General features: G+C 43.3%; 1 protein-coding gene across 1 annotated transcript in view; it reads left to right on the forward strand.

The window, feature by feature from the left end:
* Positions 1-26,467, forward strand: part of LOC130882002 (ubiquinol-cytochrome-c reductase complex assembly factor 1) — an 89,698-nt gene that overhangs the window by 18,371 nt on the left and 44,860 nt on the right. Inside the window, exons 5-6 of the mRNA XM_057781875.1 lie at positions 4,912-4,984; positions 14,117-14,174. Of these exons, the coding sequence (XP_057637858.1) occupies positions 4,912-4,984; positions 14,117-14,174 (131 nt within the window). The remainder of the gene's footprint in view (positions 1-4,911; positions 4,985-14,116; positions 14,175-26,467) is intronic.

The following is a 26,467-nucleotide window of genomic DNA, read 5'->3' on the forward strand; positions in this document are numbered from 1 at the left end:
TGGTTAAAGTTTTTTTTTTTTTTAATGTGTGTAAAATTCTTAACAATTGATGATTTGTTGATATATTTGATTATTAACCAGACCTTTCCCCCTGTCTTAAATTTTAGTTTTCTTTTCTATTGAGACATGACATCATCCTGTCGCCCAGGCTGTCCTAGGACCCATAGCAGTCCTCTGCCTCAGCTCCCCAGATTATAGGTGTAAACTATCCTGCCTAGATGTTCCTCCATATATTTTTTTATTGTTTTGTTTTTTCCTGGCAGCGTTTCTCTTTGTAGTCCTGGCTGTCTTGGAAGTAGCTCTTTAGACCAGGCTGTTCTCAAACTCAGAGATCTGCCTGCCTCTGCCTCCCAAGTGCTGGAATTAAAGGTGCACGCTACCACCTCTGGCCCATTTATAATTTTTAAAATTACATTTATTTGCACGTGCATGTGTTCATGTGTGTGTGTGCATGTGCGCATGAGCATGTGTGTATATATACAGCTGCATGTGTGCCCTGGAGAATTACGGAGGTCATAAGACGGTCCTCTCTTCCACTGTGTGGGTCCTGGGCATAGATCAGAAAGCTTGGTGGCAAACGCCTTTATTCTCTGAGCCATCTTGTTGGCCCTCCCCTCTATTGAAAAAGAAGTTGTGATTATGACATTTGTAATATAAAAAATATGTGTTGTTTGAAAGTAGAAATTAAGTCAGGAGTGGTGACACATGCCTTTAATCTAAATGGGTCTCTGTGAGTTCTAGACAAAAAAGGCCTCAAACTCGAAGATACACCTCCCTCTGCCTCCCCAAGGGCTGGGAATAAAGGCGTGTGGGCTACTCTGCCTGTCCACTCACTCCCAAAAGAAAAAATGAAGAGTGAAATGGAAGCAGGAAAGAATAGATAGAGGGAAAAGTAGCTGTGTTATTCATCTCTTAGTAATCGGGTTCTGCTTGGTTGCTTCCGTGTGCTTTGTCTAGTCTTCTGTTTTTCTTCTGTTTTTAAATGATTCCAGAGGGCAAATTGGCCACCATCTGAAGGCTTACGAGACCAGTGGGAGAATTCTTACTTTTAGAGCTGAGTTAACCTCTGATTTTTCTTGGTTCTCTTTGTTACCTTAACTAAATGCTTGCATTAAAAAACTCTTTTATGATGTGGCAGTTTTTATAGCCTTTATTTTAAAATCCGTCACATGAAAATATCACATACCAGTATGACATTCTGGTATGATTTTGGTGGGAAAGTGTAGTTAGGACCTTCCATTTTAGAAGGCTTATAGGTGAGCCCTTTTTAGCACTGTTAACTCAGAAGTCTGTGCCAGACGTTTACGTTGGCTTACACCAGGAAAATGCCTTGTTTGTATTTTCACATGGATTTGGTAAGAGAACAAAATGTTTACTTGTCTACTGCTGCTTATGACCTGCCTTCTCTGTATTTTTCTTGAATGTTTTCATATGTAGATTCCTACAGAATCATATTTAGGTTTTATTGCTCCTAGGATCTAGCTTGGGGTCTTTCTCACGCTAGTCAATCACAGAGCAGTATCCCTAGCATATATTTAAGATGTCAAATGTAGCTTTTCTTTACTTAGCTGAGCATTCTGAAATAACATTTTTTCTTTGTTTTGTTTTGTTTGAAGCAGGGTCTTTCTGTGTAGCCCTGGCTGGCCTGGAACTTGCTATGTAGACCAGGCTGAACACAAAGATCTGCCTGCCCCTGATTCTCAAGTGTTGAAAGTGATTATGGATGTGCCCACCATGGGCAGCTCTGAAACAGCCTTTCCCCACTGCTCCTATAGCAGTATCATGTAAGAACTAAAGGGCGCTTGAAGACAACCAGGAATGGTGGCATAGGTCTTTAATTCTAGCATTTGTGTGGCAGAGACAGGCAGATCTCTGTGAGTTTGAGGCCAGCCTGGTCTACATAGATAGTTTTTAGACTAGCTTGGGGAACACAAACATCCCTCCCCCACCACCAAAAAAAATAGAAGAAGAATAGTTGAAAGAAATAGAATGCTTAGTATAGAAAAGAGAAGGCATTGTGAGTCTTGCAGTACTGAGGGGCAAATCAATGAAAAATGGATGAAGACGTGTTACCTGCGGTCCTCAGAGTAGTGGGTAATGAAAGTCTTACAGGCAGTCTTACAAGGTTGTTTTTGTTTGAATAGGGGCTCAGTTTGTTGAACATGAATCAAGAATGTCGTAAAGAGAATTCCAGCACAGAATAGGAAGGAAGTTCAAGTGACCAAAAAAAAAAAAAATTCCTGTGCAGCTCACACAGCCCTCAGCGCAGTCCTCTCCCACCATTCCCCGTGTCCCTGTGTAGCTCAACAGCCCTCAGCGCAGTCCTCTCCCTCTGTCCACTCCTCATCTTGCAGGAGGGTACACATGGCCCAGCAGGTGGGAGAGCAGGCCTAGGTGTTCCTGTCATAGCCAAGTATCATGGCAAGGTCTCCCAAAGCGAGAGTGAAATAAACATGAAGCCATCCAAGGACCGGAACATCTCGCACTGGCCGAGTGGAAATTCAGTCTGCCTCCATCCCTCACTCATATTAGCACGTGGTTCTCAAAGAGCCTCTTTCCAGCTGTTATTTCCAGTCCCTGGATGATAATCCTCAGGGACTGGCTTCAGAGATTTGTCCAGAAAAGTGGCTCACCCAAGAATAAAGGTTTGGCTTTGCTACAAGAAAAGCGAAGACCTGTAAAATGTTTCTGATTGCCACAGTGTGAGCATTGTGTGACGACGCTGGCCAATCTGGTCAAGCAGTCATTATTTGTAATGAATGCTTTTGCATGGATGTGTTTGGAGCCCTGGGCCTGGAGACAAGGCTGCCTTTTCTAGGGCAGAGTGATGAGTTGTGACCCGAGAGGAGTTCGTACAGAACATCCAGAAGGGAACTACAAGCGTGGTGGGAGAGGCAAGAATTAAGTAACTAGGAATTTTAGTAAAAATTAGTAAAATTGAACTTATTTTTGTTTCTCTCTCTCTCTCTCTCTCTCTCTCTCTCTCTCTCTCTCCCTCTCCCTCTCCCTCTCCCTCTCCCTCTCCCTCTCCCTCTCCCTCTCCCTCTCCCTCTCCCTTTCTCTCTTTTTTTCCATGACAGGGTTTGTGTTTGTACCCTAGGCTGTCCTGGAACTGACTTTGTAGACAAGGGTGACCTTGAACTCATAGAGATCCACCTGCCTCTGCTGGGAATAATGGTGTGTGTTGACAGGCTTGGCTGAATCATAGTTCTTGATGCATTTTGAAAGGCAGCTCCTCCTCTCTCCTCTCTTCTGCAATTTGGCAGTGTTGGATTTAACTTTGCATTTCTGCATAAATCTCATTGATTGTGCTGTTTTGTAACTTAACTCTTGATGGACTCTATTTGTTATTTATTTTGGAGATAGGATATCATGTAGATAAATTTGAACTTCTGATCCATCTCATCCTCCCAAGTGCTGGACATTCAGGCATGAGCCAGCATACCTGTTTAATTTTTCTCTTTGTTTTGCTTTTGTTTCTCTTATTTTTGTTATGTATATAAGTACTCACCTGTCTGTGTGTATGATTGTGTTTCTGTGCACCACTTGTGTGCCTGGTGCCTATGGAGGCCAGAAGAGGGCATTAGATTCCCTGGAACTGGAGTTACAGGTGGTTGTGAGCCACCATGTGGGTGCTGGGAACTGAACCTGGGTCCTTTGCAGGAGCAGCCAGTGCTCTTAATTGCTGAGCCATCTCTCCAGCCCCTGTTTTAGTTATTTTCTTTTTGTTGTTTGTTTGTTTTGCTTTGTTTTTGAGACAGCTTCTTACATAGTAGTCCAGACTGACTTGGAACCTGCTCTGTAGACAAGACTGACCTTGAACTCTTTGAGAGCTGGGAAGGCGTGGGCCACTGTTCAGCTTGCCCTGTCATTTTAAGAAAGAAAAAGAAACCTGTATAAGTTTTTTGTTGATAAACTGGTTTATTTAGCTTTGAAAGTCATTCATGCACCTGTCTTCAGACCAAGTCAACTCTTTAAGAAGTGGTTTTTAAGCTGGGTGATGGTGGCACACGCCTTTAATCCCAGCACTTGGGAGGCAGAGGCAGGCGGATCTCTGTGAGTTCGAGACCAGCCTGGTGTATAAGAGCTAGTTCCAGGACAGGCTCCAAAGCTACAGAGAAACTCTGTCTCGGAAAAAAAAAACAAAAAAAAGTGGTTTTTAGATATGATCTCAAGACGTAGTTTCCATACATAAAATACAATATGTTAGCACAGAGCTAGGTAACAGCTCCACTCATTAAGATCCAAGGGAATTTAAACTTTTCTTTTAAAAGCTTGATTTATTTTTATGTGTATGAACGTTTTGCTTGTGTATATGTATGCATATGTACCACATGAATGCCTGTTGCCTCTGGAGGCCAGAACAGAACATCGGATCTCCTGGACGGGAATTACTGAGGATTGTGAGCCTCAGTGTGGTACTGGTCCTATGCGGGAGCAGAGTAGTGAGTGCTCTTAACCGCTGAGCCGTTTCCAGCCCCCGAAGAAATTCCTTAATACTGTAGGCTGAGTACTTCATTTTAATACTTTGAGGCATAGTGGAAAGTATTTCATATTTATTAGATTCTGTGAGTCTGCAGAAAATACACACTCCCCTCCCCTCCCATCATAGACTAATTAGTAGAGCCCCTCAACAGAAATTTAAGAATTTCAGGGGCCTAAAATTTTTTAAGTTTTATTTATTTATTTTTAAAGGTAGAGATGGTGAGCTGAACTACAGAGCCAGTTCCCAGTCAACATGGGCTGCTTGAGGTCTTGTCCCCAAAACAAAATAAAGTACCCTGCCCGCAGATAGGTTTGTACCCCTCTTGCTATCTCAAGAACCATGAGATCTGCATGCAGTCCATATGTAACGACGCTAGCGCATCCTCTTGGTCATATCTTGAGTTTGGTTTTGTTCTCTTTGTCTAGAAGATTAAGATCGCAGCCCTACGCATGTACACGAGCTGTGTGGAGAAGACGGACTTCGAGGAGTTCTTTCTGAGTAAGTGACTCTCAGCTTTTTTGTTCATTTTGTTGTTGTTGTTGTTGTTTTTGTTTTTGTTTTTCGATACAGGGTTTCTCTGTAGCTTTGGTGCCTGTCCTGGAACTAGCTCTTGTAGACCAGGCTGGCCTCGAACTCCCAGAGATCCACCTGCCTCTGCCTCCTGAGTGCAGGGATTAAAGGCGTGCGCCACCACCGCCCGGCTTTTTCTGTTCATTTTTGTGCCTGTGTGTTTTAAGTTTTTTTAAACATTTGTTTTGTGTGGGTATGTTGTACATGTTTATCCATGCGCGTATAGCGCAGAGGTCTACTGTGCAGTTATCCCCTGAAACACTGTCTACCTCCTTTGAGACAGGGCCCTTTATTGGCTTGGAGCGCACTAGTTAGGCCACACTTGATGATTGGTGAGCTCCAGTGAGCCTCCTGTCTCTGCCTCCCCATCGCTGGGATCACAAGCACAGGCCACTGAACCCCGTATTTTTATATAGGTTCTAGGGATCATGCTTGCATGGCAAGCACTTCACAGACTGAGTCACCTCCCAGCCCTTAAGATATTCTCTCCTGGCTGTGCACCTAAGGGTGACCTTGCATTCTTGATCCTCTGTCTATCTCTGAAGGGCTGGGTTTACAGGCTCGTGTTACTGTGCCCTCTCTTAGCATTTTGACATGGACTTTTTGTCAATCGTTTCTATTTTTGTTTCTAGTTTTTGATTGTTTTAGTTAATCTTGAAATAAATTTCACGATTTGTAGTCTGACTTTCCTTCGGGTTGCCAGTTCACTTATTAATTATGAAAACTTAGGTTTGTCTCACTAGCTCTTATAACTTAAATTAACTTATATTTTTAATTAATCTATGTTCTACCACATGACTTTTACCTCTCTCCCATTCTGTGTGTCTGATTCATTCACCATCTCGATTATCTTCTCATCTCTCTGCCCAGAAGTCCCACCTATATCACCTGCCTAGCTATTGGTCGATTAGCTTTTTATTACACCAATCATAGCAACACATCTTCACACATGTACAAATATTCCACAACAGTGATTGTTTTTTTATTAGAGGGCTATTGGTCTCAAAGGTTTATACAATTTTATTACTTACAGCCCATTGATAAATTGCTTTCCAGAAGGATTTTACTGTAAATTATAATTATTAGCATGGTTAATTAAAATAAGTATTTGTAAGGTCATTGGAAAAAATAAGTCCGCAGACTGTAGAAGGGAACCTGCACTCTGGGCACTTACAGCAACAGCCGTCCCCTTAAAGAGCCTGGCGCCTAACAAGTTCGTGTAGCTGATGCTTTTCTCTTGCAACAAATATCTGTACTCAGTGAAGTTAGCAAAGAACGTTTATTATGCAGTTTTGATTTCTTAATAACTATTTTGGTCACTTAAAACTCAAATATAAGTTGTTTTGGCTACTTCACTATTTCAGCATATTAATATTAGGGACTTAAATGCTATACTGAGTTATAATTCTAATTTATTTTTTATTTTCTATTTTCTTGTTCATCAGAAAAGACAGTTTCCCTGCTTCTTTGTAAACAAGGAATTCTTTTAGTATTTAATTAAAAAACATTTATTGCTGTCATGTATATGTGTGTGTGTTTGCACATATGTATAAGCATATATACCGTGAGGCCCATGTAGAGGTCAGAGGTCAACTTATGAACACTAGTTCTCTCTGCCATGTGGGTTCTGGGATCATATTCAGGTTGTCAGGTTGGTGGCAAACATCTTATCTCCTGAGCCATCTTGCCAGTCCAAAACTATTCCTTATCATATAAGAAATTAGTCCAAAATAAAAAAGTACTTTCTTCAAATGATAAAGAAATATTGAGTTTCTTTCTTAAATCCATGTACATTTCACCCTATTAGTAAAAATATTAGTTTACTTGATTTTTTAGTATAATTTTAATTTAGGAAGTAACATTGAAAAACAACCTCCCAAAACAGGCAAACATGCAAACAAAGAGCGATATCTGCAGCTGGAGAGATGCTCAGAAATTCAGAGCACCGGCTGTTCTTCCAGAGGACCTAAGTTTGATTCTCAGCACTCACATGATGGCTCCCAATTGTTTGTAACTCCAATTCTGGCCTTTGTGTGCATAGCACGCGTGTGATACATAGACATACATGTAGGTAAAACACCCATGCATGTAAAACAAAAACAGTCTGAAAAACAAACACACTAAATTAACATGTCCACCTTATCTTGTTGTCTATGCTTACAGTTCCGGGGATCTTACAGATGAGAATAATGCTAAGGTCTTCTCTAGCCCACCATCGTATCTTCTCATAGAAGCCTTATCCTCAAGGCTAGGGAGATGGCTTGGGGAGTAAGATCCCTTGCTGTGCAAGCATGAGGGCCTGAGTTTGAATCGGCACCCATGGGAAAAACCGTGCATGGCCCCTTGTCAGGAGTGGAGGAAACCCTGAGTGAATGAAGTCCTCAGGGAATGTGTGTTGTTGACATGGGCACGGCCATGTTAAGGACCTCGTAGTCTCCGACTGATGGGATGAGGCTCAGGGGAGTGGCAGAGCTTTCCTCGGGGGTCCAAGTGTAAGTGTTGACATCGTGTGTAGAAAATGTCCGTCATATCTTCCTTAATGACTGCTCCGATGCAGAGACTATTCCCACCATGATTAGCCACTCTTGCCTTAAACTCCACTTCCTTATTCAGCTATATGCTGTAACCCGTCTCTGCTAAATCTATGTAATAAGCAAGCTGGGCTTCTGGAGTGTTGTGATCTCTCTAAGACTCCAGTCCAACTGAACCCAGCATTTTTGTCTGTGTCCATGTGTCTGTCTTTTCTTCATTATTTCACTACCCCCATTCAAGTCAAGTCCCTTGGGCCATGCAAGGATGCAGTAGCCAGGGAAGCCTGTAAGCTCGGCACCGGGGGAGGGAGATGACAACTTGTAGATCTTGGGAGCTTGCTGGTCAGTCAGAATGGTGAGCTCTCCCTGTCAAAGGAATAAGGTAGAGAGCCATAGGGGAAGACACTTGATAGTCTCCTCTGTGCTGTGGGATAACCCTTCTGTACACTGTGGATATATGTTGCTTTCATTAGTTGATAATAACTCTCTGGCCTATAGCAAGGTAGAATATAGCTAGATGGGAAAGCCAAACAATACAGAGAGAAAGAAAGAAGCAAGATGCCATGAGACCAGTAAAAGCCATGATCGTGTGGCGATGCATAGGTTAATAGAAATGGGTTAATTTAAATGTAAGATGTAGTTATAATAGCCCTGAACTATAGGCCAAGGAGTTTATAATTAATATTAAGCCTCTGAGTGATTATTTAGAAATGGTTGCAGGGCAGGACTAGACAGAGAAACCCTGTTTACACTTCTGCACTCTGTATGCACATGTATGTACACTCAAACACTCATGTGCATATACCATACACATAAATATAACACACACACAAAAGAAAAAACTAAACTTTATCATCAGATATTTAATACTTGATTCATATTTATTATAATTATTTTACATGAATGCTTACTTGTTTTCACTCATTATTAAAGGTTCCTCTTTTTTAAAGTTTTAGTTTATATGTATGAGTGTTTGATATGTATGTGTGTATGTGTACCACATGCAGTCCGTGCCCACAGAGGCCAGAAGGGGCATTGGAAACCTTGGAACTGCAGTTCCAAACAGTTGTGAGCTTCCCTGTGGGTGCTGGGAACGTGAGCTTCTGTAAGAGCAGTAAATGCTTTTAACCGCGAGCCATCTCTCTAGGCCCCTACTGTTGTTGGATTTTCTTCACTCTAATCCCATTTGGAAAGCCAAAACGTTGTTTTTTTTTTCCTCCTTACTCTTTTGGCTCTTTTGTGGGGGCTGCCACCCAGCTCCCAAATAAATTGCACTCGGAGGCTTATTCTTAGTTATAAATGCCCAGCCTTAGCTTGACTTCTTTCTTGCCAGCTCTTCTTAAATTATCTCGACTCCTTTTTGCCTCTGGGCTTTTTCCTTTTCTTACTGCTGTGTATCTTTACTCTTACTTAGTGACTGGCTGGGGGCTTGGGGGCAGGGCTGGGGGGCTGGGGAGCAGCTGGGGACTGGGGGCTGGCCTCTGATGTCCTTCTCTTCTTGTTCTATCTTGCTTCTTTTTTTTTCTTGCCAGATTTCTCATTCTGTTTATTCTGTCTGCCAGCCCCGCCTATCCTTTCTCCTGCCTTGCTTTTGTCCATTCAGCTCTTTATTAGACCATTAGGTATTTTAGACAGGCAAAGAATCACAGAGTTAAACAAATGTAACATAAAAGAATGCAACACATCTTTGCATCATTAAACAAATGTTTCACAGCATAAACAAATGTAACACATCTAAAAATAATATTTTTCAACACCCTGCTGAAGGTTTTTGAGTTTTATTAATACTATACATTCAAGTTAAAGACTGGGGCAGTGGTGGCACATGCTTTTAATCCCAGTACTTGAGAGGCAGAAACAGGCGAATCTCTGTGAGTTCGAGGCCACCTTGGCCTACATAGCAAGTTCCAGGACAGCCAGGGCTACGTAGAGAAACCCTGTCTCAAAAAACAAAACAAAAAGACTGTTATTACATAGATAGTTAATATGAATATATTTTAAGCATAGCTTGCAGATTACCAATTTAAGAAAAACTTCAGAAAGTTATAATTACATATTGATACAGAAAGTTATAATTACATATTGATAACCCACATTTGTTGTCTGTCATGTTTGTCCCCTTTAGGAATTTCACAGTCTTGTGGGATAGTAAGTGCTTGTATTATTGTTTATTTTTGTTTTGTGTTTAGGAACAGTTGAGGCTTAGAGCGTCTCAGTGACTTGCCCGAGGTTGCCTGGCCAAGCCTGGCACCTGTGTTGTCTGGCTTACACCTCTGGGGTTTTCCCACTGTAGCATGCCTCATGCGAGGGAATGTAACCACAGACTGGGAACTGGAATGCAGCTTTATGACTCGGATTTTGCTTTATTTTAATGAGAGCTCCCTTTGTGAGATATGTGAGATATTGTGTTAGTATTGGACAATGATGTTTATGCACACAATGGGATATATCTTGGTGAGTTTTTCCCGACTTTGTCCTTTAGGAAAAGGGGCAGTGAGTTTTCTAGTGATCACACTCTCCCTTTAGATTTTCTAAGACTTAATTAGGCATTTGCCTATTAAAACCTATGGCACAGGCCAGGCGTGTTAGCACTTGGGAGGCAGAGACAGACAGGTCTCTGAGTTCAGGCCAGTCTGTTCCACATAGCGAGCTCCAGGCCAGCCAAGACTGCATAGAAAGACCATCTTTCAAAACAAAAAACACCACCAAGACCGATAGCTAAGCTGGCATAGAGGCACATGCCTATAATTCCAGTACTCAGAAGACAGGGGCATGAGGATTGCCATAAACTTAAGGTAAACTTGTTCTATACACTGAGTAGGCTAGCCAGGCCTATGTTGTGAAACCCTGTCACAAACAAACCAACCTATGTTTTTTAATTTTATTTGTTCTGCTGTGGCTCTTTATCTTTTTTTTTTTTTTTTTTTTTTTGGCTAGGTTTACATCTTAGAATTAAACCAAAGTGGCTAGTGAACAAAGAGCAGGTTTGAAAAGTACCATCTGGAGGCAAAAGATTAGAAAAATATCTGTACGATAATGAGGCTGACTTTCTTGTGGTTTGTATTCTAAGGAGGTTAGTGGGGATTGGAGTAAAATGAGGGAATTTATGTATTGCTTCCTAAGATTATACCTTAAAGTGGCCGGGCCATTTAGATCTTTGCTATAGGTCTTGATTGTGAGAGTCCTGAGGACAGAAAGTACGGGCGTCTGGTGCCATGTTTCCCCAGCGAAAGGAGGCTGATGACACTTCTCGACCACCGTGTGTGAGCGAGTTGTTGGGTCACAGCATGCTGGGCCTTCAGCTTCTTGGACAGTCCTCCCTAAGCTGCCAGGTATAGGCCCGAGTCACCTCAGAGCCAGCGTGTTTAAGGCTGAGATCTAGAACTCTCGGTGCTTCTGTGTGGCCAGACACTTTGGCAGCTGCTGTTTCTGGCATGCTCTGGTAATGCCCTTGCCTGTCATAATGAACATGGCTGCGTTCTCGTCTGTGACTCTTTCCCTCTAAGACACTGATTACTTTGGAGAGGAGGGGCTCCTGAAGGAAGAAATTTGGAGTCAGTAGTTGAGGTTTCTACTTTGTGACACAATTTTAGCTGATGACGCTTTTCAAAGATAATTTGGGCCCTCTTATTTGATGCAGTGGAAACAGCAATAATGGATATTGAGTTGCTATTTTAAATGGCAATCATTTTGTTAAGCTTTCTCCCCTGAGAGGATCTCACTATCACCATAGCTCTGGTTGGCCTAGAACTCACTATGTCTACATATGTTGGATGGCTTCTAACTCACAGACATCTACCTTCTTTTGCCTCCCAAGGGCTGGTGCTGAGGCTAAAGTCTTGTCCCACCATACCTGGCTTTACTAAGCATTTTACAGGTCGTTGGTCTCTTGTTTATCATCATAGAAACTCTAAGGTTCTTGTTCTGCTCACTGACATATAGACAGAAGAAGACTGGGCCTCTGAGAAATTCAGAAACTTTACCTAGATCCACTTAAATTAAACTAAATTAATTAAATTAAGTAGTCTGACCTCATATTAAAATATGATAGTATGACTCTCCGATGACAGTAATGGAATTATTTGGTTTTACTGAACCTGGTGTCAAGAGTCTAGCTTCAGAAAAGAATATGCTGCGTGTGTATTGGAGCAAGAGTGTGATCATGACGGAGTGTCCCAGGGTTTAGCCCTGCAGTTTGTAAACACATTTCGTTGAGCTAAGAATTGTATTTTTGTGTTGCTCATAGTCAACATTCAGTCGCTAGTTTGATATTTTTGAGGTTTACTCTGTGGGTTTCTGTTCTGACCTCCATGGGCACAGAGACTTGCTCGTGTGCCAGCTCATTTCTCATCAGCCCTGAGCTGACCCCCAGAAGGGAAAACTGTGACCCAGGGCCAGCTGCTGACCTGTTTGTCTGTGCTTTCAAGCCCAAGAACTGGTTCCACCTCTGAGGAAACTGGACAGGCTCCTGGAGGCTGCTGGGAAGCTTTGATGTAGAGGCAGCAGTTGGGCAGCCTGTCCTGTCGAAGCAGCCAGATTTCATTGTCCAGACTGAAAGACGGACTTCCAAGAAAACTTTTATTTTTTTAAATGTTTTGTTGTAACATTCAAAAAAAGACCCAACTTGAGATCTGGGCTTGAGAGTTTCTCGGGGCTATTCTTGTTCTAGGCAGGGAGCGGCTGGCTCACTCTCAGATGGCATTGGTCTTAATAGCTGGATGGCTGGTGAGGCCAGCCTCCAGCTCCCTCCTGCTGGGCTCAGAGAGGAAGTCCACTTGACAGCTGCTAGGCACCACCCAGTAAGCTCACCCGAGTTTTTTGGTGTCCTTTTGTGACAGACCTGGATTCAAACCCCAGCCTTGCCACTGGTTTAACGTGGTGGCTTGCCCGTGGTTACTTGACCTTTTTGACTCTCCCTCGTTACCCCTAAAGTAGGCGCTAGTGCTTCTTTCCCAGAGGAATACTGTATTAAGATGATTAGCGGTAGGCCGGGCGTGGAGCACAGCCCTTTCTCAGAGTGTCCACATCTTAGCATTAGAGAGGTACTGAAGTAGCAGTCCGCACACTACACAGAGAATCAAGGAAGTCTGAATTTAATCCCATGTGTCTCGTTCTTGGTATTGTGGTTTTGGAGCCTGAGCAATTGTCTTGATGACACTGTCAGTTAGGGATATATGAATACCAACTTACTAGGGTTGTTGGACAGATGCACTGAGCTAATGGCTGTGAAGCACTTGTTATATCTGGCGTGTTAGGAGCCCAGCTAGGGCTCCCTTATTAGTGTGGGTTATAGTTTCCTGGGGTCCTGCCGTGGGTTTTCACTCCTAGTGATCTTCATTGTTAACCATTACCTTACTGAATGTTGATTGGCAGGGGATACTTTTGAGTTTTTTGTTTTGCATGCAGATTATATATAGCCTTGGCTAGCTTGGATTTTGCAACCCTGCTGCCTCACAAGATCATGGGATGTGTGTTGGAATTCTAGGCAGGTGCTACCATGCCTTAATTCTTTTTTTGAGTCATTGCTCCAAAAGATTGGTCCTACCATAAGGGCTTATGCTCCCCACTAATTTTCTCCCTTTTATCCTTCCTACTCCTTGTCAAACTTTTCTCTTTGTCATGTAATAAGGAGGGTAACACGTAGTGGGGATCCCTCAGCCAACTGAAGGATTTCGTAGAAATCTGAGAATGGAGAGGCATGGATGTCTGAGCTGAGATCTGATGTTCAGGATCTGAAATTAAGAGGTCTTGTTCAGTGAGTGTTGTCCCTGTAGCCAAGGACTGGCCTTTCAGTGGGTGCTGTTCACTTCCTGATTCAGCCTTAGCTCCTAAGAGTTCTACTTTTATCCCTCCTGGTTATTTGAGTAGATCATTTGGCACACCCATGGCCATACTACAGTGGCTTGTCTTTTAAAAAATTGGAAAATAACCGGGCAGTGGTGGCACATGCCTTTAATCCCAGCACTTGGGAGGCAGAGGCAGCTGGATCTCTGAGTTTGAGGCCAACCTGGTCTACAGAGCAAGTTCCAGAGACAGTCAGGGCTACAGAGAAACCCTGTCTCAAAAAAACAAAACAAAACAAAATCCAACAGACAAACAAAAATTGGAAAGGGAGATCAGAAGGGCTTAACCTTTTCAGTTGGGCTCAGTTGGTGCTGAGGGAGCAGGGGAGCTGTATTCACTTAGCTCTTTATACTTCAAGCCTAGAAAGGGAAACTAGCTTAGAGCCATAAGAAATCATCTCTGCCACATTCTGTAAAATGAGAGAGAGAGAGATTTGAGACTCAGAGGGAAGACGCAGTTTGCCCAAGGCCACAAGGTGGTACCAAGGCTGGAATTGGAAGGTTGTCTAGCTGCGTTCGGTGCTCTAGCCCATGGTCTTCCATTGTGCTTTTGCTGATCTTTTCTGCAAAGCATAATCAGAAATATTGTACCACCTTTCATTTTAGTTGACAGATTCCCACCAGGGGCTAACACAGCGTGCCTCTTCTACCCCTTCTCATATTTACACTTTATTGTCATTTTCTAGGGTGTCAGATGCCTGATACATTCAACTCATGGTTTCTTATAACCCTTCTTCACGTCTGGTAAGTGAGCCATTTTAAGTGAGTCACCACTGCCTGTGTGTGTGTGTGCACGCGCGCGTGCGTGCACGTTCGTTGTAAGGCACAGATGTCCTCAGGTCTGATTCTATGATGTCACACTTGTTCAAGCATGAAAACCTGCTCCTTTCATTTTCATAACTGGTGCCTTGAAGCATATTTTTATTAAAGGTCAAAGCATAAACCCAAAAAGAAACTAATATTTGTAATATATTTTTTTTCAAAGAACACCTAACCCCAGGAATAATACACTATCAGTATCTCTAAGAGACTCTCTGAGGTAGGGTGGAAAGTTTTCTCCCTTGGCTGTTTTAGGAAAGTTCACATTTACGTAAAAGTGGTTTGAATTGTGAGACTCCGTGGTCATTTCCATCTCTGGTCATCAGAAACCTATAACAAATTATACCACTGACTTTTATGCCTGTGCCTCTAAGTGTGCGCACAGGTTAGAGACAAGCCAGATTTGTTGCATGTGGAAATATTTAACACCTTAAACAGTATATTTTTTCTTCAGTGTGAAGCAGCCTAAAAAACATCCATTTTTCATCTACTGTTACACAGCATTAAAGGTCAAAGGGGATCTAGGGATCACCAGAGTGGGGGTGGGCAGCTACCGGATCTGGAGAAAGTAAACTCCAGACAAGTGGGTTCACTATGTGGGAATGGCTGTCTGTCAAAGGGCCCTTGTTTGAGACTGTCTTTAGCTGAGCTTACATCACAGACCTAGCTATTATATAAAGATGTTTTAGTTATGATCACCTCTGAAGCGTTTCTTCTTCCAAATTCACATCGTCACTGCACTTGGCTAAGGAGCCTGAAGGGGCAGTTTATTTTATGGATTTTTTTTTTAAACCCTCTAAACCAGTAGTTTATAGATGGCACACTATGTCCTGGGCCTCTGCTGGGAACTAGGGCTAGTTCTAAAGAAGCCTCGTTTTAGTGAGGGAGATAGGAACTCATAAATGGGCAGTTACAAACGGGGCTGCTAAGTTCTGGGACAATGTAAATGATGCCTACAGGACTGAAGAGGGCGCTGCAAGCGTTATCCCTTCCTAGCTCTGTTCTCTGAGATACATACCATGGCCCCTTGTCAGGCAGCTAAGAAGGCACACTGTCTGCCTCTGGTGTCCATGGTGGGGGTGCAGAGAGGGAAACTGGATACGCTGAGAGGGAAACTACTTTTTTAAGAGCTGAGGACTGTATGGGAGAATTGTTCATTGGAAAGGTGGGAGAGCTGAGAGACAGCAAAGCTGTTCCCAGAGGAGCTCAAAGGTAATATTCAGAGCCTGTATGAAAGACTCGTTATTGCCCGTAGAGCTGGAGGCATCAGAGTGGTGGAGAGAGTGGACGGCAACATGAAATATCTAATCCCTGTGACCACATCCCAAGGTCAGTCCTTGACTAATAGTGTGGAGAGCCTTGAAATTATTTATATTTCTTTAAACTTTCCAAACGTCTACCCGACCTTTCTTGCTGAAGTTAAGTTTTCAGAGGAATGGGGTTTCCCACCAGCAGCTAAGTGAGGAGTGGGGTGCACCACCACCAGCTAGGTAGAAGAGAGGGTCATCTATTCTTTGTCTTTATCTAGCCTCTTCCTTGCTCTTTTTTTTTTTTTTTTTTTTTTTAAGTTTTTTGAGAAAGGGTCTCTCTGCATAGCTTTGGCTGTCTTGGAATTTGCTTTGTTAGATGTAGGCCAGGCTGGCCTCAAACTCACAGAGATCAACCTGCCTCTGCCTCCTAAGTGCTGGGGGTACTAAAGACATGCGCTACCACCGCCTGGCCTCTTCTGTGCTATAATTGCCATGATCCATGAAGGGTTTGATAGAATGTCTCAGCCGCCTTTTTATTGAACCAGTAAATCCTTGTCAAGGACCTACTGTGTTTTCAGGACCATGGGGTGCTAGAGAGAAGGCTGTGGTACGGTCCACACATTCAAGACACCGTGGTGGAAACGGACTTTTGAGTGCTGTTGTCTGAAATAGATGATGATGAAATGTTTGGCTCAAAGCCCGAAGGGATGCTGTGGAAGCACAAAGGTGGGAGTGAGGATGGCATAGGGCAGAGGTAACGTTTGAGGGACATCCTGAAGGGAAAATAATATGGCTGCCGTGGAAAGAGAGGGCGCTTTACGTTGGAGGGCGGCTGGAGGGAAAGACCACCTACAGAACGTCAAGTCCTTGAAGGCAGCCAGTGGCTGAAGCGTTGGGGGGGAGGGGGTTGTAGAGGAATGTAGTCTGAAGGTCACCAGAAAGGTAATTATGGGAAATAAAAAGCCAGGTGGTGTCAGCGGCATCATTGTCAAGCGCCTTTAATTCCGTTGTTTGGGAAGCAAAGGCAGGCAGATCTCTGTGAGTTCAAGGCCAGCTTGGTCTACAGAGTAAGTTTCAGGACAGCCAGGGCAACACAGAAACCTTGTTTACAAAAATAAAAACAAAAAACAGACAAACAAAAGAAGTAGTTTTGGGCCCAGTTGTGCAGTGATCTTCCCAGAATCAGGAATTCCCTCTCCTAAGGGGTAGAATAGCTGGGAGAGGGATGGATCCACCCCAAGTCTATAGAAAAGTAAGACTCTTCTATCTTCTAGTCCTGTTCTCTGTGCCTGAAGATCCAAGAGTATAAATTGAAGGACAGCCAATCTCAAATTCAGAGAGTGCAGTAAGCCAAGCCATTGGAGAAATATGAATTGGAACAGTTCTTGGAATAAGAACTGAGAAAGAGGAGGGAGTCACAAAGAAAGACAGAGCAAAGCCAGATAGACTCCTAGGACATGAAAGTAGCCTGGGTCCGTGAGGTAATGGATCCTTATTGTAGTTGAGACAGGAACAGGATACTGAACAGTCCTGTGCGTTTACTGATGATGTTACACTTCTGTGTGCTCTTTCTGGTGCCATAGTTTCTCAGTGGGTTGAGATTTAAGACAACAGACCCCTCTTTTTCTAGAAGACCTTTGTTAGTTGTCTGTTCAGTGGGTTTGCAGTGGCACTGATAATGTGTCCATTGGCTTTGTTTAACAAGGTCAGTATTGAGTGTAGCTGCGGAAAAAGATGCTGTTGGAGATACCCAGCATCCCGACACGGGCCTGGTAAAGCAGCCCTCCTAATTTTCCTTATCCCAGCCATCCATTGTGAGTCCATTCAGGTACCTGTACCAGAAACCTGGGAGCTTCTCTCGATGTGTCCTTCATTTGTTTAACCTGGTCAGTAGTCATTAGTTACTGAGCTCAAACCCTTGACCCTGACCTAACAGAAACAAATGAGTTTTACTTTGTAACCCAGTGTGCATGCTTGTATTGGATGCAAACATTAAATAAATCTTGTCTTTATAATATCAGTAAATATCTGATACTTCTGTTCTGTTTGAGCTAATTTTAAACAGAAGTTGAAGGCTTCTGCCGCTGAATTCATTTCACTGCTGGATTCCCACCTCGGCTCTCAAGTTTCTTAGTGTGCTGTTCATGTGCTATAAGCTGCAGCCAGCAGTAAAGATGCTTTTACTTCTGTTGTCTGCTGCTCTTCTGTGGAGTCTCAGGTATTTATCATTCTTACTGCTGGACAGACTCTTGTTCTTCCTCCATACCTGATTAAGCCATTATTTTCACCATAAGCCTTTCCTTCCTCTGAAGGCAGTTCTGTGACCCTTTGCTTTTTTTTCTTATTTAAATTTTTTTTTTTTTTTTTTTTTGGAGACAGGGTTTCTCTGTAGCTTTGGAGCCTGTCTTAGAACTAGCTCTTGTAGACCAGACTGGCCTCAAACTCACAGAGATCTGCCTGCCTCTGCCTCCCAAGTGCTGGGATTAAAGGCGTGAACCACTACCGCCCTGCTCACATTTTAAAATTTTGAAAATTTATGGATACATAAAACATAAAAATTATACATATTAATGGAGTAGTGCTGTGTAATATTTTGATACATAGATATATACATTATATAATTTGCATTTGTGCATGTGTTTGTGTCTGTCTGCAGGTACTTTTGTGTACAGAAGCCAAAAGAGATGTTGGATGTCCTGCTTTATTACTCTTTGTCTTAATAATATTATAATAACTGTGGTAGTTTGAAAGAAAATGACTCCCAAGGGAGTGGCACTATTAGGAGGTGTGGCTTTGTTGGAGTAGGTGTGGCCTTTTTGGAGAAATGTGTCACTGTGGTGGTGGGCTCTGAGGTCTCATATATGCTCAAGCCACATCCAGTGTCTGAGACCACTTCCTGTTTCTTGCCTATCAAGATGTAGAATCCTCCAGCACCATGTTTGCCTGCACACTGCCGTAATGATAATGGACCAAACCACTGAAACTCTATAAGTTTCCACCTCAATTAAATGTTTTCCTTTATAAGAGTTACTGTGGTCATGGTGTCTCTTCACAGATATAGAAACACTAACTAAGACAGTACCCAAGCTGGGCGGCTATGGTGCACATCTTTAATCCCAGCATTCTGGAGGCAGAAGTAGGTGGATCTTTGAGTCTGAAGCTAGCCTGGCCTTCAGAGCAATTTCTAGGACAGCCAGGGCTACACAGAGAAACCTTGTCTGTGTAAACAATAACAACAAAAAAGCCAAACCAATATATGTGTGTGTCTGTCTGTACATGGTGCTAACCTGCTGAGCCATCTCTCTAGTCTCAACCTCTCTCCCTGCCCCCATCATTTTATAATGTTTAAATTAGATTCAAGTTATAAATCTCATCGTTTGTTATTTCATTGTAAATTTTTTTGAACTTCTGTAACTGAGGTCCTCTGCAAGATTGGTATGCACTCTTAATGCCAAACCCTGTGCACGCACACACACACACAGTAGTAAATCTCATCTCACCCATACTGTGTAAATGTGTGAGCGGATTGCTACTTAGATTGAAGGATGTGGGAATGACCTGGTCACTCCTTATCTGTATAACATGCCTGCAGAAAAGGAACCCAAATGTAGCTTTGTGGTAACCCAGCAGGCAGTTTTAAAAACCTCTTTTTTTTTTTTTAATATTTATTTATTTTTATTACGTATACAATATTCTGTCTGTGTGTCTGCAGCCAGAAGAGGGCATCAGATCTCATTTCAGATGGTTGTGAGCCACCATGTGGTTGCTGGGAATTGAACTCAGGACCTTTGGAAGAGCAGGCAGTGCTCTTAACCGCTGAGCCATCTCTCCAGCCCCTAAAAACCTCTTATCTAGGTCAGCCCCTTGTCTTACACAAGAAGAGGTAGTTTCGGTGATTTTACAACAAGTCACTTCATGTGCCACATCAGCAGTGAGAATCTGAGACAGACAGAACTGACTAGGGGATGGGGTCTCTTGTTCTGAATATGAACAGCAATAGAAATCACCTGTTGACGACAGCATGCAGCAAGCGCTGCTTTTCTTGGCATTCTGAGTCTTTGTCCTGGTAAAGCCCCGGGAGTGGTAGATGGTTAAGGACAGCGGTTGTTGGCCTTCTGGGGTCCAAAGCCAGAGGGTGGCCTGAGCAGAGAGAAGAGGAAGAAGTAACCTGTAAAGTTTCAAGTTCCAAAGAAAGGTGGGGAATGAACATTTGAGAAGCCAAATAAGAAGACTTCTAAGGAAGACAAGGACGTAAACTGTGGGTGGGAAAGGGTTCGGAGAGCATTCTGTCCCCACCACAGTGCAGGGAAAGGGTTCGGAGAGCATTCTGTCCCCACCACAGTGCAGGGAAAGGGTTCGGAGAGCATTCTGTCCCCACCACAGTGCAGGGAAAGGGTTTGGAGAGCATTCTGTCCCCACCACAGTGCAGGGAAAGGGTTCGGAGAGCATTCTGTCCCCACCACAGTGCAGGGAAAGGGTTCGGAGAGCATTCTGCCCCCTTCACAGTGCAGGGAAAGGGTTCGGAGAGCATTCTGTCCCCACCACAGTGCAGGGAAAGGGTTCGGAGAGCATTCTGTCCCCTTCACAGTGCAGGGAAAGGGTTCGGAGAGCATTCTGTCCCCACCACAGTGCAGGGAAAGGGTTTGGAGAGCATTCTGCCCCCTTCACAGTGCAGGGAAAGGGTTCGGAGAGCATTCTGTCCCCACCACAGTGCAGGGAAAGGGTTCGGAGAGCATTCTGCCCCCTTCACAGTGCAGGGAAAGGGGTTGGAGAACATTCTGCCCCCATCACAGTGCAGCCAGAGAACTGCCTGGCAAGCACTGGCAGCGTTTGCAGGGGGCTCTAAAGCCACCCTTGCAGTTTTCGTGTAGCTGGAGGGCATCCTGACTTTTGCTGGGTTCCAGTGGCTTGAGACCTGCTATATATGGTGTGCCCTGACCGTGAGCACATCTTCTTTCGCCTGCCCTCAACCAGAGTCTCTGTTCACACATCCTCAAGTTTAGGTTGCTGTGTTTTGTTTCTGTTCAAACCAAAGGCCCATGCAACTGCCTTTTATCAGCACACGTGACCTTTAGCACCCTGGTACTTGCCAGCCAAGACCTTGATCTTTATAATGGATTCTAGTTATATGTTGTATGCTTAGTGGTAGTTCACGGCAGGTGAGATGGTTTCGGGAAGCATTTTGCCCCACTTGTCTTTTGCCACAGACAAAAGTCTGGTGGCTCCTATGCTTCCCCTAGGAGGCTTAGACTTCACAGGGAGGAAGTTTAGGAAATTGGTAGAGATAGCTCCAGGAAGAGGTCAGTGTGCCGGGTCACCAATAAATAAACCATTCATCAGCAATCTAAGGGGCACGAGCCCAGCTGATGCTGAAGTAAAGCGAGTAAGCTCTATGAAAGTTCCCTTTGAGTTTCTTTCATTGCAGCCAGAGTGAACGACCTGCTCACATGCCACTGATATGAATTCAGGATCAGATCCCCTGAAAAGCAGCTTGTGTGGTCAAATAGGAGCAAATCCTAAACATGGATGAGCAAGACACGCTGTTCTGCCCAAGTGTGGCAGGAAGCCAGCATCAAGAATCCCAAGAATCCTGCCCTCTAGATGGATGCCGAAAAGAGCTGTGGCCTTGTTCCGTGGTTTGAGAGGAAAGGAGAGGCTCTTGTTGCTTTTGACTGTGCAGACAGGGATGTCGTGCTGGCAGGAAGAGACTGCTGGTGCTGGACTGGCACTGAATTGAGGGAGTGATGTAGAGATACTGGCTTGGGGGAAGCTCTAGCTATGTTCAGCTCCTCTCTTTTCCACCATGCGAGCAACCTTAAGTTACTTAAGCATCTTTGTTTTCTGTGAAATGCAAAGAGCTTATGAGATGCGCAGTTGTGTAGATAAAAGGAGATGAGTCAGGGTGTATCAAGTCTTGCATTGCAGAACTTAACTAAAGAGCCAGGAGGCAGTCAGCGCCTTTAGTCTTTTGTCCTGCTCAGTGAGCTTTTCTTCCTTTGGCATCTCTGGGCTGGCCTTTTACAGAGATTGGGGAGCCGTCAGGAAGGCTTGAGCACTCCTTTTTTTTTTTTTCTTCTTTACTTTGCTAGCTGCGTTATTTGCCTTCCTTATATGTAAAAGAGTCAGGATTATTTATGGGCCACTGGAATCACTGAGAGACAGGATAGTGCTGAAGCTTAAAACCTCAATAATAAATTGTGGGTTTGAGAACATCAGCAACTATGGGAGGAGCATGGAGGATTGCTGTAGAGCCGTGTGTCTCACACTCGGTCAGCCCGTGTTCACAACAGGAGCATGGAGGATTGCTGTAGAGCTGTGTGTCTCACACTCGGTCAGCCCGTGTTCACAGCGGGAGGAGCATGGAGGATTGCTGTAGAGCCGTGTGTCTCACACTCGGTCAGCCTGTGTTCACAGTGGGTGCTCTAAGAACTTGTGAAGCAAGTGATTAATTAATACAAGAACTTTTATTATTACCTTTTTTTTTTTTTTTTTTTTTTTTTGGTTTTGGTTTTTCGAGACAGGGTTTCTCTGTGGTTTTGGAGCCTGTCCTGGAACTAGCTCTTGTAGACCTGGCTGGTCTCGAACTCACAGAGATCCGCCTGCCTCTGCCTCCCAAGTGCTGGGATTAAAGGCGTGCGCCACCACCGCCCGGCTTTTATTATTACCTTTTAAAAGTGTTTACTTTGCATTCATAAAGGTAATTTTTGTTTTGGTCTTCAGGCTTTCCTTCCTCAGAGGCCCTTTTGAACATTTAGCATAAGATCTGGGTGTGGTGATACAGGATCAAGAAGTTCAAGACTAGCCTGAGCTGTGTAAACCCTGTCTAAGAAGCCTGATGGCACACGCCTTTAATTCTTTAATTCTATGGGGGGGGGGGGCAGAAGCAGGTGGATCTCTGTGACTTCAAGGTTAGCCTGGTAGACAGAGTAAGTTCCAGAACAGACAGGAACTTACACAGAGAAACTCTTGTCTCCAAAAAACCAAGCCAAATTAACCAACCAGCCAAACAAACAACTCTGTCTAAAAAACAAAAAAGAATAAGGAAAACCAAAAAACCGTCAACATGAACATTGAGTATGAGGAATGCATCCACTCACAGGGTCAGCTAAGCAGCGGAGTTGAGCTGTTGGTTCTTTTGTGTAAGGGCAGTATTCTGGAAGTTGACTAGCTCATAATGACTCATATGTACAGTGTGGGTCGGGCACGTTAGCTTTGTTTTATTGCAGGTCCTAGGATCCATTTTGTCCTAGATGAGCCATTTTGAATTTGTTTGATTAATTTTGCTTTTACTTCCCAACTTGTATTTTTGTCTTTGAATCATGCTTGGTAGTTTTATTCTGTTCTCTTTACCATTATTTGGTTTCTTGGAGTGTGGTTGGAGATTCATCTACCTTTTTGCTTTTTGAGGCAGGGTTTTCCCTGTGCACCCTAGACTGCCCTCAAATTTCGGGTGTTACTATGTGTTTGCCTCAGTTTCTCCAGTGCCTGAGTTACAGGCTTGCAACATCATGCCTGGGTCTGTATTTATCTTTAGTAGAATTTAGTTTCTTCCTTTTCAAGAGTGGTTTTTGTTTTTCTAGGTAGGCTTGTATCAGTTTAGGCATCTTTCCCTTCCAATGTGCTTTTTTCATTTTGGATTTTAGATTTTTTTATTTTTAATAAATAATCTTCCATTTTCCTGACCACACAGGAGCCTTTGGTACATTTGCTGAGAGGAAAACTGACTCTTGGTTTTCTAAGTAGATATTTGCTGTTGAACTTTATATCGTAAAATGCTTTGCATCGGCCACGTATCCACTGAACTAATTTGATGCAGTATTTTAGGAGTTTTTTTTTTTTTTGGTTTTTTCGAGACAGGGTTTCTCTGTGGTTTTGGAGCCTGTCCTGGAACTAGCTCTGTAGACCAGGCTGGTCTCGAACTCACAGAGATCCGCCTGCCTCTGCCTCCCAAGTGCTGGGATTAAAGGCGTGCGCCACCACCGCCCGGCTTAGGAGTTTTTTTGAACTAAATTATTTCCTAAACTTTTGGGAACATCAAAGTTAGATAGCGGTGTCTAACAAACGCCACTGTTTATATTTCTCTCAAAAGGCAGGGCAGTCTGGTATTTCCAGACAGTGACCTCGGTTGCACAGAAGAAAGACTTCCTCCACTTGCTCGCTCTCCAGCCTTGGTGATGTGGATGTGTAGTTGCAGGCTAAGACTGGAGGAAGAGCTGGCTTCTCAATGACTCACCTGCTCTGAGTGCCAACGTGCTGATCTCGTTACATCTTTTCTTCCCAGTGGCTCGTCGTTGGCTGCTGAGCCCAGACTGGCTCAGACTTTTCTGAGCCTGACATTTCAAAGCCACTCAGGATTCCTCTGCTTCACTTTCCTGCTTCATACCCTACCCCGTCACAACTTTAGTAGTCATTGTTCTTTTAACATGGGGTGACTTCTTCCACGCCCTGCCTTTGCTCTTTGCCTTCTGTCTTCTGGAAAGCCCTCTGCCTTTTTTTTCTGTCTTATTTCAACCCATCCTTCCAAGCCTCAGATATAATGTTTCCTTTCCCATCAAACTTTCTCAGATCCAATACATCCCAAAGTAATCCTTCAATCTCCAACGTGTGTTTTTCTTGATACTGCCTTCTTTTGTTTTACATGTTTTTATCTATTCTGTATGTGTATGTACACATCTGTGCATATGTGCCATGGTGTGCTTGTAGTTCAGAGGACAGCTCTTGGGAGTTGATTCTTCCCTTCTACCATGTGGGTTCAAAGGAGTCAGGCTTGGCAGCAAGTGCCCTTACCCACTGAGCCATCTTGCCAGTCCTTTTTTGTTGTTGTTTATATGTGTCTTGTTTTGCTTCTCCTAGGAGACACATGGCTTGAAAGCCAGACTCATGTCTGCCATCACTGTAATACCTAGTCATTCAGCCATCACCTACATACAGGAGGAGCTCAGTTTCTGTTCATTGGGTAAACTGTTCATCAGCTTGAGAGTACCTTCATGTCATATTCCTTTTTAGCCCAGATGACCATTGAGCTGACCATTATCTTATAATGGCTGTAGAACAGGCCGTGCTGTGAAACCCCAAATGTCTCCCTTCATGTTGATATAGTTAGAAAGTTTATGGTCTGAAAAAATCTGTGCGTTTTAAACCCCAGAGGGCAGGTGTATTAACAGACTACAGAATTTTCAAATAAATGAAGAATTCCATTACCTCACTATTGCTGTTGATGAATTGGCCTCCTACGACATTTAAGCATCAAAACACATTGCGTCTTTTCAGGTAAGAGGCTGGCAAGAACAATTTGATTAACTTTTAGAAAAGTCTTATAAAGAAGGTGCTGTTGAACGTTCCTCAGTGTGTTTCTACTTTGAAATATGCTCTCTATCGTATACTGTAGTCCAGTCTTTTTCATTATTGTCTCAAAGTCTTATATTTTGGGTTCTGAGGCTAAAAATTAGAATGAAAATATCAACAAATCTGCTTGAGATCAGCGATGAAGCTGCATGCTCAGGGTCTGGAGATGCTCAGTGGTTAAGGGAGGTACTGCTCGGGGTCTGGAGATGCTCGGTGGTTAAGGGAGGTACTTCTTGGGGTCCAGAGATGCTCGGTGGTTAAGGGAGGTACTGCTCAGGGTCTGGAGATGCTCAGTGGTTAAGGGAGATACTGCTCGGGGTCTAGAGATGCTCGGTGGTTAAGGGAGATACTGCTCAGGGTCTGGAGATGCTCGGTGGTTAAGGGAGGTACTGCTCGGGGTCTGGAGATGCTCAGTTGTTAAGGGAACTACAACTTTTACAAAGGACCTGAATTTGGTTCCCAGCACTCAACTTGGGCTGCTCACAACTGCCTATAGATAATATTAAAATAAGCTTCATGTTCACCAAACATTTATTCTCCTTATGTGAACAAGTCAGTTTTCTACATTTTGAAGTTGTCTTTTCAAAGACTTAAATCTTTAGGTGCTTCCCTGCTGGGCAGGCCCTCAGGATTCTTTGGCAAGTACCTTTATTGATGATCCCCTTTGCCAGCCTCCTTGCTCATCTTTTTTCTCTTCCTCATCTTCTTAATTTTAATTTTATTTTTAATTGGTCCATTGTTATTACATATTTATAGATTATACAATATTTTGACACATACATACATCGTGTTATAATCAAACCAGGGTTATTAAAGTACCCATCATCTCATATAGTTTCTGTTAAGTAAGAATATTTAAAATTCTTTGTTCTAGCCACTTTCTAATATATGATATTATTGTTAACTCTTAGTCTCACTACTGTGCAGTGGAACAGAACTTACTCTTTAATATGACTGGAACCTTGTCTCTTTAGGTATGATGCTCAAAATTAGAATCAGTAGATGCTGCTATTCCAAGCAGATTTAGAGTCTTGCTTTGCACACTGAGACATATTTCAGTTGTATCTAAAAGCACACTCATTTGGGGTCAGCATCATTATCCTCTTGACCTGCATTGACCATGTTCTATTGCCTTCACTTTTAAAGGCTTTTTATAATGGTGGGTGTGATTCATATATTATGGACCTCTGGAGTTTTATCTCCTGGACTCAAGTGATTTTTTTAAAATTTTTCCCCCCTATTGTGATTCTTGTAAGGTGCAGCCCATTGAGACAGACTTGTGGAGGTATTTTTGGTTCATGGTTGGGTCATGTAGCATATTTGTTCTTTTGCCCATCTTGTCATCTGCCCATTTGATAAGTATGTTTTCTTTTTCCAGTTTAGTCATTCACAGAGATGTTGAGGCAAGTCAGATGGAATCATTCCATTGTTGCTTGTAGATTTTTCTTTTACAGAGGAACGTAGTGAGACAGGGTCTTGCTCTGTGGCTTGAGCTGGCTTTGTATTTGCAATCCCCTTGCCTCTACCTCCTGTATACTTGATGTGCATGTGTGTCCTCATAGTCTGCTCGAAACATAAACCTGTTCCCTGGCTTTCCTTTCTTTCTTTTCTTTTCTTTAAGAG

This window comes from Chionomys nivalis, chromosome 9 (genome assembly GCF_950005125.1).
Source record: "Chionomys nivalis chromosome 9, mChiNiv1.1, whole genome shotgun sequence".
Taxonomy (NCBI): domain Eukaryota; kingdom Metazoa; phylum Chordata; class Mammalia; order Rodentia; family Cricetidae; genus Chionomys; species Chionomys nivalis.